The sequence below is a fragment of the Onychomys torridus genome, chromosome 2, assembly GCF_903995425.1.
Source record: "Onychomys torridus chromosome 2, mOncTor1.1, whole genome shotgun sequence".
In the NCBI taxonomy this organism is placed as follows: Eukaryota; Metazoa; Chordata; class Mammalia; order Rodentia; family Cricetidae; genus Onychomys; species Onychomys torridus.
The window spans coordinates 16,761,885-16,780,672 of NC_050444.1; the positions used below are offsets into that span (position 1 = coordinate 16,761,885).

The 18,788-nt window shown below is 38.8% G+C and overlaps 1 protein-coding gene across 1 annotated transcript in view; it reads right to left on the reverse strand.

Moving 5' to 3' along the window:
• Positions 1 to 18,788, reverse strand: part of Lrrc69 (leucine rich repeat containing 69) — a 107,668-nt gene that overhangs the window by 72,406 nt on the left and 16,474 nt on the right. Inside the window, exons 4-5 of the mRNA XM_036179696.1 lie at positions 18,580 to 18,775; positions 14,364 to 14,435 (exon numbers count right to left, since the gene is read on the reverse strand). Of these exons, the coding sequence (XP_036035589.1) occupies positions 14,364 to 14,435; positions 18,580 to 18,775 (268 nt within the window). The remainder of the gene's footprint in view (positions 1 to 14,363; positions 14,436 to 18,579; positions 18,776 to 18,788) is intronic.

Genomic DNA, 18,788 nt, shown 5'->3' on the forward strand with positions numbered 1-18,788 from the left:
GAATTTCTCAGTCGACATTTCCTCATCCTAGTTGACTCCAGCTTATGTCAACTTGACAAAAAAAAAAACTGATCAGTATGCATGTTTTTAACCTAATAATAACAATAAACCATCCAGTCCCACAAACATAAAGTTTTCTTGATAATCCTTAGGCAATGAAACTTATAATTAACACTTCATTTGAATTAATAAGATACCATATTGTTTTGCTTGCGGAAAGTAAATGGAAATATATCTAAAACTTGAGCTCATCTGAGACATTTAGGCATTTTCAAAAATAGCTATTCAAATATAATTTTCACTATATAATCAAAGCTAACTGACTGAGTTGGATAGCACTTTTATGGCTAGCCATGACTGACAGGGGTGAATGAGCCTGCACTAACAAGAGGTGAGCCAAACATAGCCATTATGTACCACAAATATTCTCCTCCATTATTGCATTTACTAGGCTTAGACATTAAAGTTGCTTTAATTGCCATGTTTAGCAAATTAAATGTTTAAAATGTATATAGTGCCACAGTAGATTTGAAAAAGAACAAACCAGAAATTGCACACTGAATAAAGTTTGGGAGAAAAAAGTTTAAAAATATTTAAGTATAGCTAAAAGGTAAATTAAATTATAGAATTATAAAAATATGAGGAAAATGTAGAATGAAACACAGAGTGGAAAAGAATGAAACACAGAATGGTATAAGATGCAAAGTAGAAACAATGAAAAGTTGTAAGATATATGAAATTAAATTACAGGGGGAGAAAAGAGAAAAGCTATATTGGAAAGAAAATGACTAAGAATTTTTCAGAATAATTAAAAGCATATTTGTCTAGTTGGATTTCTTTGCTTTGATAAAGACCATGACCAAAAGCAGCTGGGGTAGGAAAGGGCTCATTTGGCTTACAGGGTATAGTCCATCATCAAGGGAAGCCACTGTAGGAGCCCTAAGACCTGGAGACAGCACACTGCTTACTTGCTCACTCTCCATGCATGACCTTATGCAACCCAGCGCCACCTGTCCAGAGATGGTGCTGCCTACAGTGTTTGCAGTCCTCCTTTATCAATCAACAAAATGCCCCCACAGACTAGCCTGTGGGTCAGTACAATGTGATGGAGACAACTCCTCAAGTGACGCTCCCTCTTCCTGGATGATTCTAGTTTGTATCAAGTTGATAAAATGTAACTAGCACAACATTCATCCACACATTTAAGCAGCCTAATAAATTCCAGGCACGAAAAATAGAATGAAATAATCAGATAGAAACATCATAATTGAAATTAATAATGAGACTATGAGAAAAATCGTAGAAGTTGTCAGGAAAAGAAAAGCAGGTGTGCTTTGCTCCTGAGGAGAAGCAGCAGGCCCATGCTTTGAGCCTGGGCCAAGCAAGCAGCCTCTCAAAGCAGCAGTGAAAGCCAGCAAGCAGTAGGGAGAATGTGAAATGCTGAAGTGGGTGAAAGCCATCATGCTAATTTGGATCCTACACACAGTAAAAATTATTCAAGAGTAAATCTAGGATTGAAGTTAAAGCTGGGATAATATAAACTCATTGCAAAGGAAAGGCAGGAAGGTATTTTGAGCAGGAAGTAAATAGGATTCTCTTAAAGACCAGAGATCAGGGACAAAATGGTAGCGATGAAATCAGAATGAATTCTACCTATTTGTGTAACGGAGTAATAAAACCTGAGAGGTACAGAAGCAGTTAGGATTCATAACAAAACATTCTGAAATGATGGTGGAAAAACAAACTTGAGGTTCTTATACTCCCAAGAAGTGCAAATTAATAATCCCCATAAAGCAAGCAAATTGTTAATGTTTAATCAGTTATAACAGTAAAATTTTATTAAACTTTTTATTACAATTGTCAAAATGGAATTATAAAAATCTTCAGATTTTAAAAAAGAAACAAAGAAAAGTGGGAAAGGAGTGCAGAGGAATAGAAATCCATAGTAAGACGCTGATTCAGCCCAAATTAATTAAACAATACATTAAGATAAATTAAATGCTACAACTTAAAAGACGCGTTTTCATAATGGTTGTTTTGAAGATGGAATTATATAATATATACAATAAGTGTATAAGTTGTAAGGGTATAGAAAGTTTGAGAGGAATGAAAACAAGCACATCGTGCAAACATGAACCCAAACAAAACTAATGCAACGGTGGGAACGGCAGAAACACCGAGCGTTAGTCTGTGACTCGGGGTTTGTGAGCATGAGGCTGAGACATGAGAATCTGAGCGGTCATCTTCGGTTATTCTTTTGAACTCTGGAATCTATTTGATAATCACACCATTTATAAAACATAGATTTATTAATTACTAGGATAAAAGTTTGGACAACAGAAATGAATAAATAAATCACAAATCCCTTCAACCAGGAATTCTCAACTTCAACATGGACAGTGCAGCCAGATAACATTGGGGGGGCTGTCCGATGTTCTTCAAAATGTTGAGCAGTATCTCTGGCCTCTAGCCCAAGATGCCAATGGTACAATTCCTGTATTTGTGCAAACAAAACTATCTCCAGCCAGGTTTTATTGATTGTCTATTATGTGTCAGGGACTGTTCTAGGTGTTGGAAATACGTCATTGATGAGGTAAACTATGCTTTTAATCATTGCGAGTCTTTTGACAAGGTGCTGACAGACAGGTAGAGAGAGTTCACCACCTAATGAAGAGTAATAAGGGTTCAGGAGAACCACTTACTGGATCTGAAGCAGAGCCTTTCTTTGCAGGATTTTGTTTCCTTATTGTATGCTATGCTGGGGATCAAACCCGGGGACATTTAATGTGAGGAAAGCACTCTGTAACTGAGCTAAATGAAGGTACTCTGGCCAGCCCGAGCACAGTAAGCATGGCTCTGGCAGGCCTTGCCCTTCTCCCTGATTCCCTCTGCCTTGCTACAAACCATTACACTACATTCCTAAAGCTGGCCACCAAGGTCTGTTCTCTTATTTGGCCAATCCCTCTTCCTGAGGCTGACTACTGAAGTCTAGCAACCAAAAGCCCCCTTTGGCTTAACTAATTAACATGCCCAATTAAAAGCGAACCCCTCATCCTAACTCGGGTTTTCCCCTGTACCATTATAAACTGCCATTTTCCTCTGTGCCTCTATCCAGAGGCAGTCCTTTGTCCCTTCAGGACAAATACTGCCCCCACCCTGTTCTTTTTTCCTTCTCCCTCATCCTCTGTCTCCTGTCTTTGTCTCTTATCCCCTGTCCTTTGTTCATCTAAGGCAAATAAATCTCCTTTGTGCTGAGCACTTGGTCTTGTAGGTCCTGAGCTAGTACTTTTCCTTCCACTGGACACCTCCGGGTCTCAGAGCCTCTCTTTAAAATACTTCTTATTTATGATCAGGGTTAGTCCCCAAAGCATACTGATCCTGATTTTCAATCATCAAATTTCACTTTTATGGCAACCCAAAAGAAGCAGCTTTGATTTTCTAAGTAGATGGCGCCATCTTCATCCCTGAACAAGGAGACAGTAGTTATCTAAATGTTGGAATCTCCATTTTTTTAGATAATCAAGACATCTTTTTACTCTCCTGAGTCAGATTATTACAACCTAGTGAGAAAACTCAAATTCTGAAGAGTTTAACTACTGGTAGATAAACATGGCCCTTCCACCACCATGTCCCGTTCACAGATTTCCATTTTATAGGCATCCAGTACCAGCCTGTCTTTAATTCCAATAAAATAACATACAGATATAAAAGGTCAGAACCCAGATTATTAAGCTTAGCTAAAGCAGAGGAAAAAAAGTTATACCACTAAATTTAATTGGGCACTCAATGTTTAAACCTGAGTTTTAACAAAATGGTCATTGCCTCCAGAGTAATGTTTTATGAATTTTCTCTATGCTTTCATCCCAAAAAGACTATCATGAAAGTTTAGAATTGGAATAGTAAAAGGAGCAACAGCATGTAATTCAGCACACTCCTCTTCACCCACCCCCACACAAGGAACAGCAGAACATGAGCTCAGCCTCATAAAAAGCAGTGGCAGGAAAGAATCCAGTCAAGCTTTGGAGCTCACGGGTCTTACATCACTTAGCTAAGCTTACATCACTCATAAAACCAGATCCCATGAGGCTCTGCTCTAGTAAAGCACTGGCTCACGTCCCATTTTTTCAAAGGTCACAGAATGTTGTTTTAAATGTATATCTCCTAATAAATTCAGCCATGGGAGAGAGCACTGACAACCAAGAAAAATACGTTATTTTCAAATCAAAGCCAAATTTTAGAAGGGCACTTGGAGAGATTCAAGGACAGAATATATCTTTCTTTAATATATAAAGAGGCAAAAATAATAAGTAAATAAACTCTCAGAATGGAGGCCAAATACCAAGTGTATCCCTGCTGCTGTTGCCGAGAGGCAGAGAGCGAGAGGACAGGAGCATGACCAGGGATCTCTCAGCCCAGCACAAACTGGAGGCCACTGTGCAAACGGCCACATCATGGGCATAGCGGGAGGTATTCCTGACCACAACCTTACATTTCTTTTTTATGTACTAAGGCTATTTTTAAATCCTTTTTTGAAAATGTTTTTAAGCTTCAGATAGGAGCTTGGATATGAAGTAAACAATTTACTCTCTAATAAGTCTCTTTTCCATAACTCGGTTATGTTTTCTAGACTACTTAAAGACATGTTTGATCATGGACATGGAAATATTTGTAATATAACAGCCATTCTCAAAGCACTCCAGTTCACAGTTCCTTATAAACTTATAAACTAAAATTAAATGGTCTTCCTAGGAATGCATGTGTGTTCATGAACATATTTGTTTATAATTGATCATATAATGAAATGACTCTGTTGAAGTCATGTAAGCTTGTTTTGAAGTGATAAAAATGACTCAAAAATAGAATGGAGGGGAGTATTGAAGACAGCTCAGCAGGTAAAGAACTTGTAGCACAAGGGTTATAATCAGAGTTAGGACCTGCAGCACCACACACAAGCCTACCTGTCATGTCACCACGTAGAGGGTGGAGACCAGGGCTCTTTAGAGCATGCTGGCTGGCTAGACTAGCCAAATTTGTGGGAGCTCTTGATTCAGATGACACACCTTGACTCAATATATAAGGTTGGTATCACAGAAGAAGACATCTGACTTCAAACTCTGGCCTCCACACACATGTATGCACAGGGGTACAAATGCACACATGTGCACACACATACGCAAATGCATTAATTAATAAGGTGGATTTCTTTACCTTGTATAAACACAAAAGTATCAAATAACTAAAGATGTTGGAAGCCTAAATGCTTCATGAATCAGACAGGTGTCGGGTGTACATTAAAGTAAATAATCCTCGGTATCTAGCAATCAAGCCAAAATTTAGGGTCCAGGACAACCTAGGGTCAGTATTGGCTGTTAGGTAGAGAAGCCACTTTTGAAAACACAGAGAGACATCAAAATAACTAGTTCCTAACAGTCTGAGAAAGGTCTAAGGAAATGGAGTTCAGTGCCATAGGACCCTATTTTCAGAAAGTCTGGCAATTAGAAATCTAGTGTTCCATTGGAGAGTGGAAAGTAACTTACAGAAACCAATATAATTAGGGGTCAAGATCCTGAGAATGGGGCTCTTTCAGAGGCATAGTTGATTGTTTCTATTTTATTACAGAGCCAAATTATACCAGAAAATTGCACATATATCTTCAGAGAACATAGTTATTCAGGCATCAGTCATGGAGACTAGGATGTGGTGTGTGCCACTAAGGTGGACCTTATGCCACTTGGGTACAGAGCAATGAAGAACCCAATATATGTAAATTGGAATCATTTGAGTTTTTATTGTCACTGTACTACTGGTGATTGAACCTGGGGCCCTGGATTTGTTAGGCAAGCTCTCCATCATCAAGCTACAACCCAGCATTTAATCATATGTTTTTGAAAGTCTGCAAACACATCCCTAAATCTCAACACATTTAGTTCTAAATAAATATGATGCCCAATATGCTTCTCCAGAGGATTTGCAACATCAGATATTTTTTGTTTGTTTGGTTTTGTTTTTTGAGACAAGATTTCTCCATGTAGCCATGGCTGCCCTGAAACTTGCTCTGTAGACTAGGTTGACTTTGAACTCAGAGATTCACCTGCCTCTACCTCCCAAGTGCTGAGATTAAACGCATGTGCTGCACCACTGCCTCGCACACATTAGATTTTATTGCATGAAAAATAGCTACAAGCACTTGTAAATTACTAAACAATTCTAAAGTGTTGATGGAGAGAATTAACTTTTCCTGTTATTTCTTGGTCTGAAGTGTCATAATATTTCAGATGAGTAGAAGAATTTTTAATGGAGCTTGAGAAGAGTGATGAATGAAGCTAATGAAGCTTCCTGCTGGTTCTTCAATGTTCAGCAGATGAGATTTTGTTCTAAAATTCACATCATGACAGACCTAATGATGCTTCCTGCATCTTTTGATTAAGATACTGTGTGGTAGGTATTGTGTTCCCCACAATATTGTGCACCCTAATAAATTTATCTGTGGTCAGAGAACAGACAGCCACTAGAACAAAGCCAAAAATGGTGGCTAGAAAATGGGAAGAGTAAGCCATAACAGAAGTTGGGCGGTGGTGGTACACACAGTTAATCCCAGCACTTGGGAGGCAGAGCTAGCCGGATCTCTGAGTTCAAGGCCACTTTAGAAACAGCTAAGCATGGTGACCCACGCCTTTTACCCCAGAAACCCAACCTTTAATCCTAGGGAGTGGGGACAGAAAGAGAAAGGTATATAAGGTGTGAGGACCAGGAACTAAAGGAGTAAAGCATGTAGTTAGTTAAGCATTTGGTTGGTTAAGTGTTCAGGCTTTGGAGCAACACAGTTCAGCTGAGACCCATTCAGATGAGGACTCAGAGGCTTCCAGTCTGAGGAAACAAAACCAGCTGAGGAACTGGTGAGGTGAGGAAGATGTGGCTCGTTCTGCTTCTCTGATTTCCTAGCATTCACCCCAATAACTGGCCTCAGGTTTGTTTTTATTAACAAGTACCTTTAAGATTCATGCTACAATACTGCAGTTTGGGAGGAAAAGGAGCTAGAGAAAGAAGATGCACATAAAAAGGGTCTTGTAAAATTATTTCAAAAGAGTTGGCCCCAGTTTCTGGCCATTTGGTGGGGCCCTGCGGGAAGGCTCCCCTTTTCCAAGACTGCAGGCAGACCCTGCAGTCTCCACACCCTGCACCCACACCCATCTTCCCGAGACCCCAGCCACTTCCTGGGACTCAGAGACCAGCCCCAGCTCCCATCCACCCCGAACTCCCATCTGGTCCAGAGCTTCCATCCTGCCCCGGAACTCCCATCTGAACTAGAGCCCCCAGCTACCATCCTACCCTAGAACTCCCATCTGGACAAGAGGAGCTCCCATCTGGACAAGATAAGGAGATCCCAGGGACTTCCTGACACTCAGAGTCCAGCCCCCAGCTCCCATCTGGCCAGCACTCTCATCTGAACCAGAGCTCCCATCCGGCCCAGAGCTTCCATCTGGACCAGAGAGAGGCTCCCTAAATCTGTCAGCTCTGTCTGGACCGAGTGCACTGATAAGACCAAGAACAAATCTATAAGGAGATGGGCAGACGTCAAAGCAGAAGTATATACAACAAAATGTCCAACAGTCCAATTAAGAAATGGGCTATAGAACTAAACTGATAATTCTCAACAGAGGAAGCTCAAATGGCTGAAAGACATTTAAGGAATTGCTCAACATCCCTAACTATCCAGGAAATGCAAATCAAAACGACTCTGAGATACCACCTTACACCTGTCAGAATGGCTAAGATCAAAAACACAGAAGACAGATTATGCTGGAGAGGATGTGGAGCAAGGAGAACTATCCTCCACTGCTGGTGGGAATGCAAGTTTGTATTGCCATTTTGGAAATCAATATGGCACTTCCTTAGAGAACTGGGAACTCATCTCCCCCGAGACCCAGCTGTAGCACTCTTGGGCATATACCCAAGGAATGCTCAATCATACCACAGGGGCATTTGCTCAGCTATGTTCATATCAGTATTGTTTGTAATAGCCAGAACCTGGAAACAACCTAGATGCCCTTCAACTGAAGAATGGATAAAGAAAATATGGTACAATGGAGTACTACTCAGCAGAGAAAAATAATGACATCATGAGGTTTGTAGGCAAATGGATGGATCTAGAAAAAAAATCATCCTGAGTGAGGTAACCCAGACTCAGAAGGATGAACATGGTATGTACTCACTCATAGTAGGATACTAGATGTAAAACAAAGATGACTAGACTGCTACACAACTCCAGGGAGGCTACCTAGAAAATGGGACCCTAGGAAAGACACAGGGATCTCCCAATGACAGAGAAATGGATGAGATCTACATGAACAACCTGGATGACATTAGGATTAATGAAGGACAAGGTTCAAGGGAAAGACAGCTTAGGGAAGCAGGAGATCCCAGCTGGATCAAGAACAGAAAGGGAGAACAAGGAATAACAGGCCATGATAAATGATGACCACATGAGAATAGGAATAGGCAGAGTGCTGGAGAGGTCCCCAGAAATCCACAATGATACATCCTCTGTAGACTGCTGGCAATGGTCGAGAGAAAGCCTGATCTGACCTAATCTGGTGATACTGTCATGCTGGAACTCTCATCCAATAACTGATGGAAGTGGATGCAGAAATCCTCGCCCAGGCCCCAGGTAGAGCTCCAGGAGTCCAATTGTCGAGAAAGAGGAGGGACTGTAAGAGGGTGAATTGTTGAGACTAAGATTGGAAAAGCACAGGGACAAATAGCCAAACAAATGGAAGCACATGAATTATGAACCAAAGGCTGTGGAACCCCAAGCTGGATCAGGCCCTCTGGATAAGTGAGACAATTGAATAGCTTGAACTGTTTGGGAGGCACCCAGGCAGTGGGACCTGGACCTGTCCTTAGTGCATGAGCTGGCTGTTTGGAACCTTGGGCTTACACAGAGATACTTTGCTCAGCCTGGATAGAGGGGACTGGACCTGCCTGTACTGAATCCACCAGGTTTAAATGAGTCCCCAGGGGAGTCTTGGCCCTGGAGGAGATGAGAATGGAGGGGAGGGGCTGGGGGAAGATGGGGACGGGGGGCAGGAGAGGGGAGGACAGGGGAACCCATGGTTGATGTGTAAAATTAAAACACAAATACAACAAATTTTAAAAAAGAAAAAATACAAGAAAAAATTATTCGAAAAGAAATAAAAATCTCAAGAATTCACTTCTCTCCTCATTGAAAGGACTGAGCCACAACTGCTTTAGAGACAGGGTTTTCTATTTCTTTTAGAATATGGAAAGAGATATTGGTAGCTCTTACCTCTTACCAGTCCCATTGATACCCTATCCAAAGTTATCAGTAACAATATTTTTCCTTCCTCATTCTCAAAAGTTTTAAGTGCATCTGGCCATTTTTTCCTTCATTATTTTGAAGTTGTAATGAATTACTACCTACCTGGCCCACTTTCTCTTTTCAAGCTAATGTCCACTTCTTCATTATTTCTATCTTTAAATGTCTGTATTTCTTGCTTTTATGAGCTCTCCAAGACCCAACATGAAGACCAAATTCCATACAAACAATATGCATCATTGTTCATTTGTCTCCCTAGAACTTTATGAAGGTGGGAATTCCATTTTAAGATTTATTTTATTATGAGGGGGCCAGCAAAATTGTTCAGTGAGTAACATACTCACTTGCCAAGTCTGATGACCTGAATTAGATCCTAGGAACCCACACAGTTGAAAGAGAGCAGCAACTCCCAAAGTTGTCCCTGGCCTTCACACGTGGGTGGCTCATGTACAAACACTAAATAAATTTAAAATAATCAGGCAATAAAATCAGTTCAAAAATGATTTCATTTTTAATTATGTATATGTTCAGGGATATACACATACTAGTACAGAGGCTGCCAGAGACCAGCAACACCAGAATTGCCAAACATGGGTGCTGGAAACCCTCTGATGAGAAGAATCTCAGAGGAGACACTCAACAAAGGCTAGCTAAACTAAACTCTCCTCACACAGGACAGATCTGTTACAGACCAATATTAAGTTTTATGTTCTACAAAAGTATACTGGTTCCAATAGTAGCATTCACCCCAGAAACAGCATGTCTCAGAGTTTTGAAGATGTAATTAGCTAGGATGAAGTCATACTGAATCAGGGTGGACAAAAGTCCAAGGACTTGTACGCTGCTAAGAAGAAACAATAGACACATGTGACCTTTAGTTCAAGTTATGGTAAGCACAGGAAACTACTAAACCAGCCATTCCTATAATTGCCAGTGTTCCACAGGTTGTCCACTGTGCATCATGGGCCACATTCTGGAAATCTCACTCTCTCAAAGAAAGATTAAAATAAAAGACGCCCAATTTCAGATAATCTTTAATCAGAGGCTTACTCATTCCAATCTATTCCAATAAATAAAAGTATATAAAAATTATCCAATAATTAAAATCAATTATCTTAAATACAGTATTTGAGGGGAAGTATTCAAATATATAATGTTAAGTTAAAAAGATACACTCTTCCATGACATACAATTTTAATTTTATTCCAAAGTAAATATGTCAAAATTAAATACTAGAAGAAAATAACATATTGTCACTGAAAGATAAACTTAAAGGCACCATACATTTTATAATTTATGATCTTATATAACTTTCAAAAATTATTTGTTTTATCTTTTGAGGTTATACTATGATTACACATTTTCCCCTTCCCTGCCCTTCCTCCAAACCTTCCCATACACCACTCCTGCTCTCTTTCAAATGCATAGCCTGTTTTCAGTGATTGTTGCTACACACACACACACACACACACACACACACACACACACACACACTCACACACACATACACACACGCACACACACACACACACACACACACGCACATGCACACACACACACACATATATATATATATATACCTTTTAAATGATGATTGCTTTTATTATTGCTTTACTTTTTTTTTCTTTTTGCTTTTGTTTGACAAGATCTCCTGAATTCCAGGCTGGCCTAAGCTTACTTTGCAGCTAAGGATGACCTCAAATGTTTGATTGTCCTAGCTCCACTAGCATGACAGGCATGTTCCAACATACAGGTTTAGGAAGTGCTGGGAATCAAACCAAGGCTTCATGCATGCTATGAGCACCAACTCTACTACATCCTCAGTCCCAAATTACTCCTATAACCAGAAAAATGCTAAGCAGGTTACAGCAGCACACACTTGTAATCAGGTTTCCCGTTAACATTCTTATTTGTATAATAATGCCTGATTTAAAATAACAGCTTTGGGGGAGTGAGGGACTGGAGAGATAGATCAGCAGTTAACAGTACTTGTTCTTACAGAGAACCCGGGATCAATTCCCAGCACCCACATGGCTTCTCACAGATCTTCATAACTCCAGTTCTATGGGGTCTGACACCCTCTTCTGACCACCAAAGGCACCAGATACACACACAGTCCACAGAGAGAGACATGCAGGCGAAATACTCATAGACATAAAATAGGTAAATCTAAAAAAATCAGCTTCAAATATTTAAAAGCTACTCAATAAAAATCATACACCACTGTAAAATAACAGCATTTTCTAAGTTGCACACCAAATTTTATAGCATGAAACAGCATAAAGCTCAAATGAAGATTATCTTTAAAAGAAAAGCAGTAAAATAAATTATTTAAATCTATTCTACAGGATACAATTCCAGTATTGCTGGAGTTCAGTGTACTTCAAAATAGCAGACACATGACTTTCACTTTGCTCTTCCATTTTTCCTGTCTTCCAATATTTTATAGCAAAACATGTTTTAAAGCACATCCTTCAAAAAGTTACTGCTTCCTATTATCATCTGTAGATTGTGAATGATCACTATAATTGCTGTACTGTGCATTACCAACCACTACTTCAATATTACCATGTTTCACATATAATTCATTGTCAAAGTAATCTCTATTCTTTTGACACTATTTATAAAACAGTTTATAATCATTTACCAATTTAATATGCTCATGAGGTGAGTGGTTTTAAGTGGCAACTTAACGACTTGTCTGAAATCACAGTTTTGTAAATAGGAACTTAGGGATTTAAGATAATGTACACATGACTCCAAACAAAGTCCATATCCATCATGCTTACACTACTCAGTCTTAGTTGTTGGTCACGTTCACTTGCCTTACTTTGAAACTGAACTCTGCAACACTTGGAACTATACGACAGCCAGTGATTTAGCTCTGCATTTGCCATGTGTTCCATCAGTTTGCCCCACCTCTTTAACACAGAAAACTGATTTTGCACCAATAATTTGTAGAAAATCATTACTGATTTAGAAAGGAAAATCATTTTGAAAATTCTGAAGCAAATAATTGGGAACAAAACTCAGACAAGTTTTGTATACCATCTTATTTCAGAGAGTTTACAGAAATTTCTGAAAGTGAATCTGGCATACATAATATCAAAGTCATGCTAAAATTATTGGAAGCAAGGATGTTCAAACAAAATTGTTGATATAGAGTCTCTTTTTAGAAGAAACTGTGAATTAATGGCAATACCAAGGTGGATGCGGACTGTAGTTGAAAAACATAATTTAGTATTGTTCATTTAATAAATAAGACTACGTTGAAACTCAAGATTTGTCTGATAGTGAAGTTCACATTGTAACATCAAGGTAGACTTGAAAAGAGTTATTCCTTTACATGGTCTGTGCTACAGTGGCACCACGACAGAAGTGACACCAGAAGGGTGCTCTGGCAGTTAGGCTTGTATCACACTGTGCACAGAGTTAACTCAAGACCCACAGTAGGAAGAAAATCATGGAGTCTTTACCAAGTCTTTCCTATAATTTGAAACCATAAATTTGTTATAACATAGTACATCTTTAAAAAATAAAAATGTGAGATGTGGTGGTTAACATTTATTACCAATTTATAGGCTCTAGAATCACCCAAAAAGCAAGCTTTGAGGCATGCCTGTGTAGGGTTACTTAGACTGGATTAGTCTGTGGAAATGCTGGAAGTGTGACACAGCAACAGAGAAGAGTTTAGGGAAGGACTGTATAACTCAGTCTTGAAAGGACAAACCAGAACTTAGTGAACAAAAGCTCGTGCAATGTTCGCAGCAGCCCTGCTCACAGTAAGAAAGAGACTGAAACACCCCCAGTAATAACCCAACTCTTTATAGCAGGGGTGAACTGGAGGGATACCGTGCTAAATAAAACAAGCAAAATAAACAAAAGGACAAATATCAGCTAATTCTACCTCTGTGGAATGCACAAAGTAATCAAATTCACAGAGACAGAAAGTAGAATGGTGTTTCCAAAAGAAAGAGAAATGTCTCATTCTGAAATGCCGTGGTAGATGCTAACAAGAGAATTAGAAACTTTTCTAATTGGGAATTTATCTAATGATACCCTTTAATTGGTAAGGTAACAGAGTAAGTTCTGGAGGTAAGTGGTGGTAATGGACCATATCAACGGACTGTGACGATGGTGGCCCATTAAAACATAAGGCTTTCTGCCCTTTTCTGAAGAGTAAGGAAGAAAAGTGGATTGGGGAGAGGGGACTGAGATGAGAGAAGGGATGGATGAAAGAAGGGATGGACAGGAAACTGTTTGGACTACAAAATAATTAACTAATAAATTAATTTTAAAAAGATAAGGAATTTATAATATGTATTTTACCACAATCAGAATATAGCATGTATTTTTCTAAAGCATATTTTGAACTCACTATTTCATATTTTTATCCTTTTCAGTATAAATTATTTTTGTTACATTAAAATGTCTGAAAACTACACTTTGAGTCAATCAATAAGAAAAAAGATAGTGGATCCACAGATATTTACTGAATACTTTCTAGATTACCGGACTTGCAATTGTTTCCTTAAATGCTCCAGCATGTTCATTTGGATATAAAAATGCAATATGAAAAATAACTACTTCTTTACCCAAAGTTGGAAATTACCAAAACGCACTGTCTCTTTTATTTAAAATAAAACACAGTCAAAATTCAGTGCATTTTTATAGGTCACCTCTGGGTAAACCACACAGGATAAAGTTCTTTGTCCAGGAAAGAAATCTCTTCAAAAACTCAGAGGTGACCAAAAGTAGTATGTAACAACCAAAGAATTTAATCATAACTGATAGATTAAATATTTATGATAACAATCAGCATTCATTTAGTTCAAGCAAGCTCAGCAGGCACAAGGAAAAGGATGAGAAAGAATGGGTTTTGAAATTCTAAAACAAAGAAAATCTTTGAGTCATTGTACAAATCAAGGCTCCAATTACCACAGCTTTTACTGGCTGCTTGTATTTTCAATTCCCAATAGTACAAACAGGATGATTTTTAATTGTTGTAAAAATTGACTATACTTACACCTGCTGGAAATATCTGAATAAAATTTCCAGCTATGTCCAGGATTCTTAGTTTTTTAAGATGACAAAGTCCCTGTGTCAAAAGACAAAAGAGAGTTTTTAATATAAAATTGCAAGTATTAACATTTAGTTCAGAGTTGATTGAGGTATCCCTCCATCAAGACAGTCTTTCCCAAGGACATCTCTATGGAATGTCAAATATCTACAAATCCTCACTTCTTCTGAGCACTGCAGAGCAACATACCATATTCTAAATTAACTGTTTCTAGGTCTTAACCAAGTCTCACTCTTACTAAGTGTAGTCATAGGCAAGTTCCTAAGCATCTTTTTGGATTTTTTTTGGATTTTAATTTCTCCTCCTCTTCTAAACAGAAATGATATATAAATGTGATTGTTAAGCAGATTAACTGAGTTACCAAACTCAAATAACCTAAATATTCAGTGAGGACTCTTAGACACTACCTATTATCAAAGTAGGACCCTGTGAAACAGAAAACAGCTATAATCCTGAAATATTTTCTGTAATAATAATTTCACCAAAATTTATAGCACATCTATCTTTTGCTTAATACTAGGATAACACAGCCCTTTCCTCATAAAAGAAATAAAGCCCATGATTATACCTACATGGTCAACACAACTGTGTATTACCACAGTAGCCACATGGTTGTTATAGGACATCTTATTTCTAGTATTTCTATTAACAAGCAAATGAAAACTTGGGTTTTAAAACTTAAAAACATGAAAAATGTTTTAAATTGAAAAAGAAGGGTATCATTTATTAAATGACTTCAGTGATGGCAGGCACGGATCTGCAATGCTGTTATTTTGGTGGCAGAGTCTCTCCCTAGGGAAATGGTATATCTGCTAGCCATATCCAATAGTCCTCATCTCTAATTGCATGCTAACACAAGTTACAGTCTCTGGGAATAGATGCTGAGTCTGCAGTTCTGAATGTACTTTAGATTCCTATCTTTGTAAATGCCAGGTCAAGAAACAGACTTGGGCAGAAATTGTTCCATAAAGAGAACACTGTTTCTGGGATGGAACTGTAGGAGAAGAGTTTTAAAACAACAGAAAAGGACCAAAAAAGACTGGTGAAGGGGATAATATATAAAATTCTTTTTTAATTCTTTCAGAACATATATACATATATATATATGTATATGTGTGTGTGTATGTATGTATATATGTGTGTATATATATATGTGTGTATATATATATGTGTGTGTGTGTGTGTATGTATGTATGTGTGTATATATATATATATATGTGTGTGTATGTATGTATGTGTGTGTATATATATATGTGTGTGTGCATGTATGTATGTGTGTGTGTGTGTATATATATATATATGTGTGTGTGTGTGTGTGTGTGTGTGTGTGTGTGTGTGTGTATGTATGTTTTTACTATCCACAGAGACCAGAAAAGGGCATCAGATCCCCTATAAATGGAGTTATGCATGGTTGTGAACTACTACGTGTGTGCTGGAAATTGAACCTGGGTCCTCTGTAAGAACATCAAGTGCTCTGAACCACTGAGCCATCTCTCTAGTCCCTAGATGTGGATTTTCATTCTTCCTGTTTTGCAGGAAGAAAGACTACATTTATCCAAAAACAAAACACCAAACTTGTCCCATTTATCTAGTTTAAGTCTTATGTCTTTCACCGGCAAATCACAACGTCCAGTGTGAAGGACTATTCTCATTTGGCTAGATGACCTGAATAGTGGGACGGGACAATACTAAGCAAGCCTCAAAGACTTACAGGGGAAGGAATTTACAAGTCTGTAGCACAATACCAGTATAAAAACAAAAAGAAAAAGATGCTAGACAGAGAAAAGCAAACACAGCCAAACTATACAGTAGGCACCAAGCTAAAGGTTGGCATTCTTCATGACTAAGGAGAATCTGAATTACACTGAAATTTTTAACAATTTTCATTTGCCCACTAGGACCAACGCAAATGCCAAGGCATTGTTTCAGGAAATTTTAACAAAGTTAAGAAGCTTGGCTTCTGGACTTGTACTTTTTTGGGGGGGTGGGGCATTTATTATTATTATTATATTTGTGTTTTAATTTTACATATCAGCCATGGGTTCCCCTGTACTCCCCCCTCCCACCCCCACCTTCCCCCCCAGCCCCTCCCCTCCATTCCCATCTCCTCCAGGGCCAAGACTCCCCTGAGGATTCATTTAAACCTGATAGATTCAGTACAGGCAGGTCCAGTCCCCTCCTTCCAGGCTGAGCATGTGTCCCTGTGTAAGCCCAAGGTCCCAAACAGCCAGCTCATGCACTAAGGATAGGTCTGGATCCCACTGCCTGGGGGCCTCCCAAACAGTTCAAGCTATTCAATTGTCTCACTTATCCAGAGGGCCTGATCCAGTTGGGGGCTCCACAGCCTTTAGTTCATAATTCATGTGCTTCCATTCGTTTGGCTATTTTGGACTTGTACTTTTAATATGTGAATATATTTTGTAAATTTCCAGGAGGGGAGATAAGTTGGTCTTCTATAACAGAAAACTACTGATAGCAAACCTTACAAACAATAGCAATGTAGTCTCACCTGAAAAAGACTAAGGTCAGGGTGTCAGCACAGCAGAACTATGATGTGCTCTTTTTTGGTTGGAAACTGCCAACTTTTTGCTATGCCATCACATGATGGAAAGAGCTCTTTGTCCCTACGAAGTCTCTCAAGATGCTTTGTTTTGGTTCGATTTGGTTTGGCTTTGTTTGGTTGCTTACGATACAGTCTTATGTACGCCAGCAGGCTGGCCTCCATCTCATCATGTAACTGAGGATGCTTCAGAATTTTTGATCCTGACTATTGGTTTGCAGGTGTGTACTAGCATATTTAATTTTGGAACCTCTTTAATAAGGATGATAGTTTCATTCATGAGGAATGCACTCTCATGACCTAATTTCCTCACAATGCTGCCACTTCCCGTTCCATCACACTAAAGTTATGAATCACTCACTCAGTACATGAGCATCTTAGGCCACATAAAGCCACAAAGGAATATGGGGACTTAGGCTTTCAGTAGAATGCTTTGAGAAGTGACACATTAGTTCATATGCTAGCACTCTCACTCCCCTTCTTCTTCTTTTTTTTTTTTTTTTTTTTTTTTTTTGGTTTTTTGAGACAGGGTTTCTCTGTGTAGCTTTGCACCTTTCCTGGAACTCATTTGGTAGCCCAGGCTGGCCTTGAACTCATAGAGATCCACCTGGTACTGCCTCCTGAGTGCTGGGACTAAAGGCGTGAGCCACCACTGCCTGGCCACTCCACTTCTTAAATGTATGCCTTCTTTTATGAATTCTGAAATTCTTTGTTGGATTTTTAAATGCTGATGTCATTATGACCAGCTCACAGACCTAATGGTCTTCTTTCTGTAACAGCAAGAAATATCCATCTATATTTAATAAGTCTATGATTCAAATGTTTTTCTAAGTAGTAATTGTCCCAATATCTACTTCCACCCATTGAATCAATTTCATGAAAGCAATCTTTTAAAAGTAAAAAGAAGCTTTCTTTACAAAACTCAAAGCTGTCTCATGCTGTTTCTGTTCATTTAACTGTTTATCCATACACACACTCAAATCCAGAGACTATTTTTACTTCAACTATCACAAAAGCAGTGACAGTTTTATGTTAAGACTACACTTCAGAAGTCCTAAGTCCATCTCTCCTCTCTCTCTCTCTCTCTCTCTCTCTCTCTCTCTTTCTCTCTGTCTCTCTCTCTCTCTCTCTCTGGTTTTTCAACCCAGGGTGTCTCAGTGTAACTTTGCACCTTTCCTGGAACTCACTCTGTAGCCCAGGCTGGCCTTGAACTCACAGAGATCCGCCTGCCTCTGCCTCCCAAGTGCTGGGATTAAAGGCATGTGCCACCGCCGCCCAGCTAGATCCATCTCTTAATTCAAAGGGTTCTTTTCATATCCCCCAAACCTCTTTAGAGAAATTAAAATAGAGCCTAAGAGGAATGTAACACAAATATAAACAGAAAATATACATTCATACACATGTGTACACAGACACATAATTCATAATGTATTAGAAAATGATTCATGCCTCTTTCTTTATCAAAACAAATGAACTTTTAAGTGCGTTATCATTTATAATGCAGGCTAAAACGAACAATGGTATATAACCAGTTCCCGTCACGTTAAACGAGTTCTTTGCCAACAGCAACAATAATAAAACGAGTGGCCTTCTTTTCTTTACCTCTGGCAAAACTTCAATGTTATTCTTGACCAGAAAAAGCTGCTGAAGATTGCACAAAAGCTTAATCTCTTCAGGGATGCACGTGAGCTGATTGTAGTTAAGATGCAATCCAGAAAGATGTGCAAGGGAGCAAAGCTCTGTAGGGATCATGGTGAGCTGGTTATGATTGATGCTTAGGTAGGTAAGATTCCTCAGCCTAAAACAAAAAA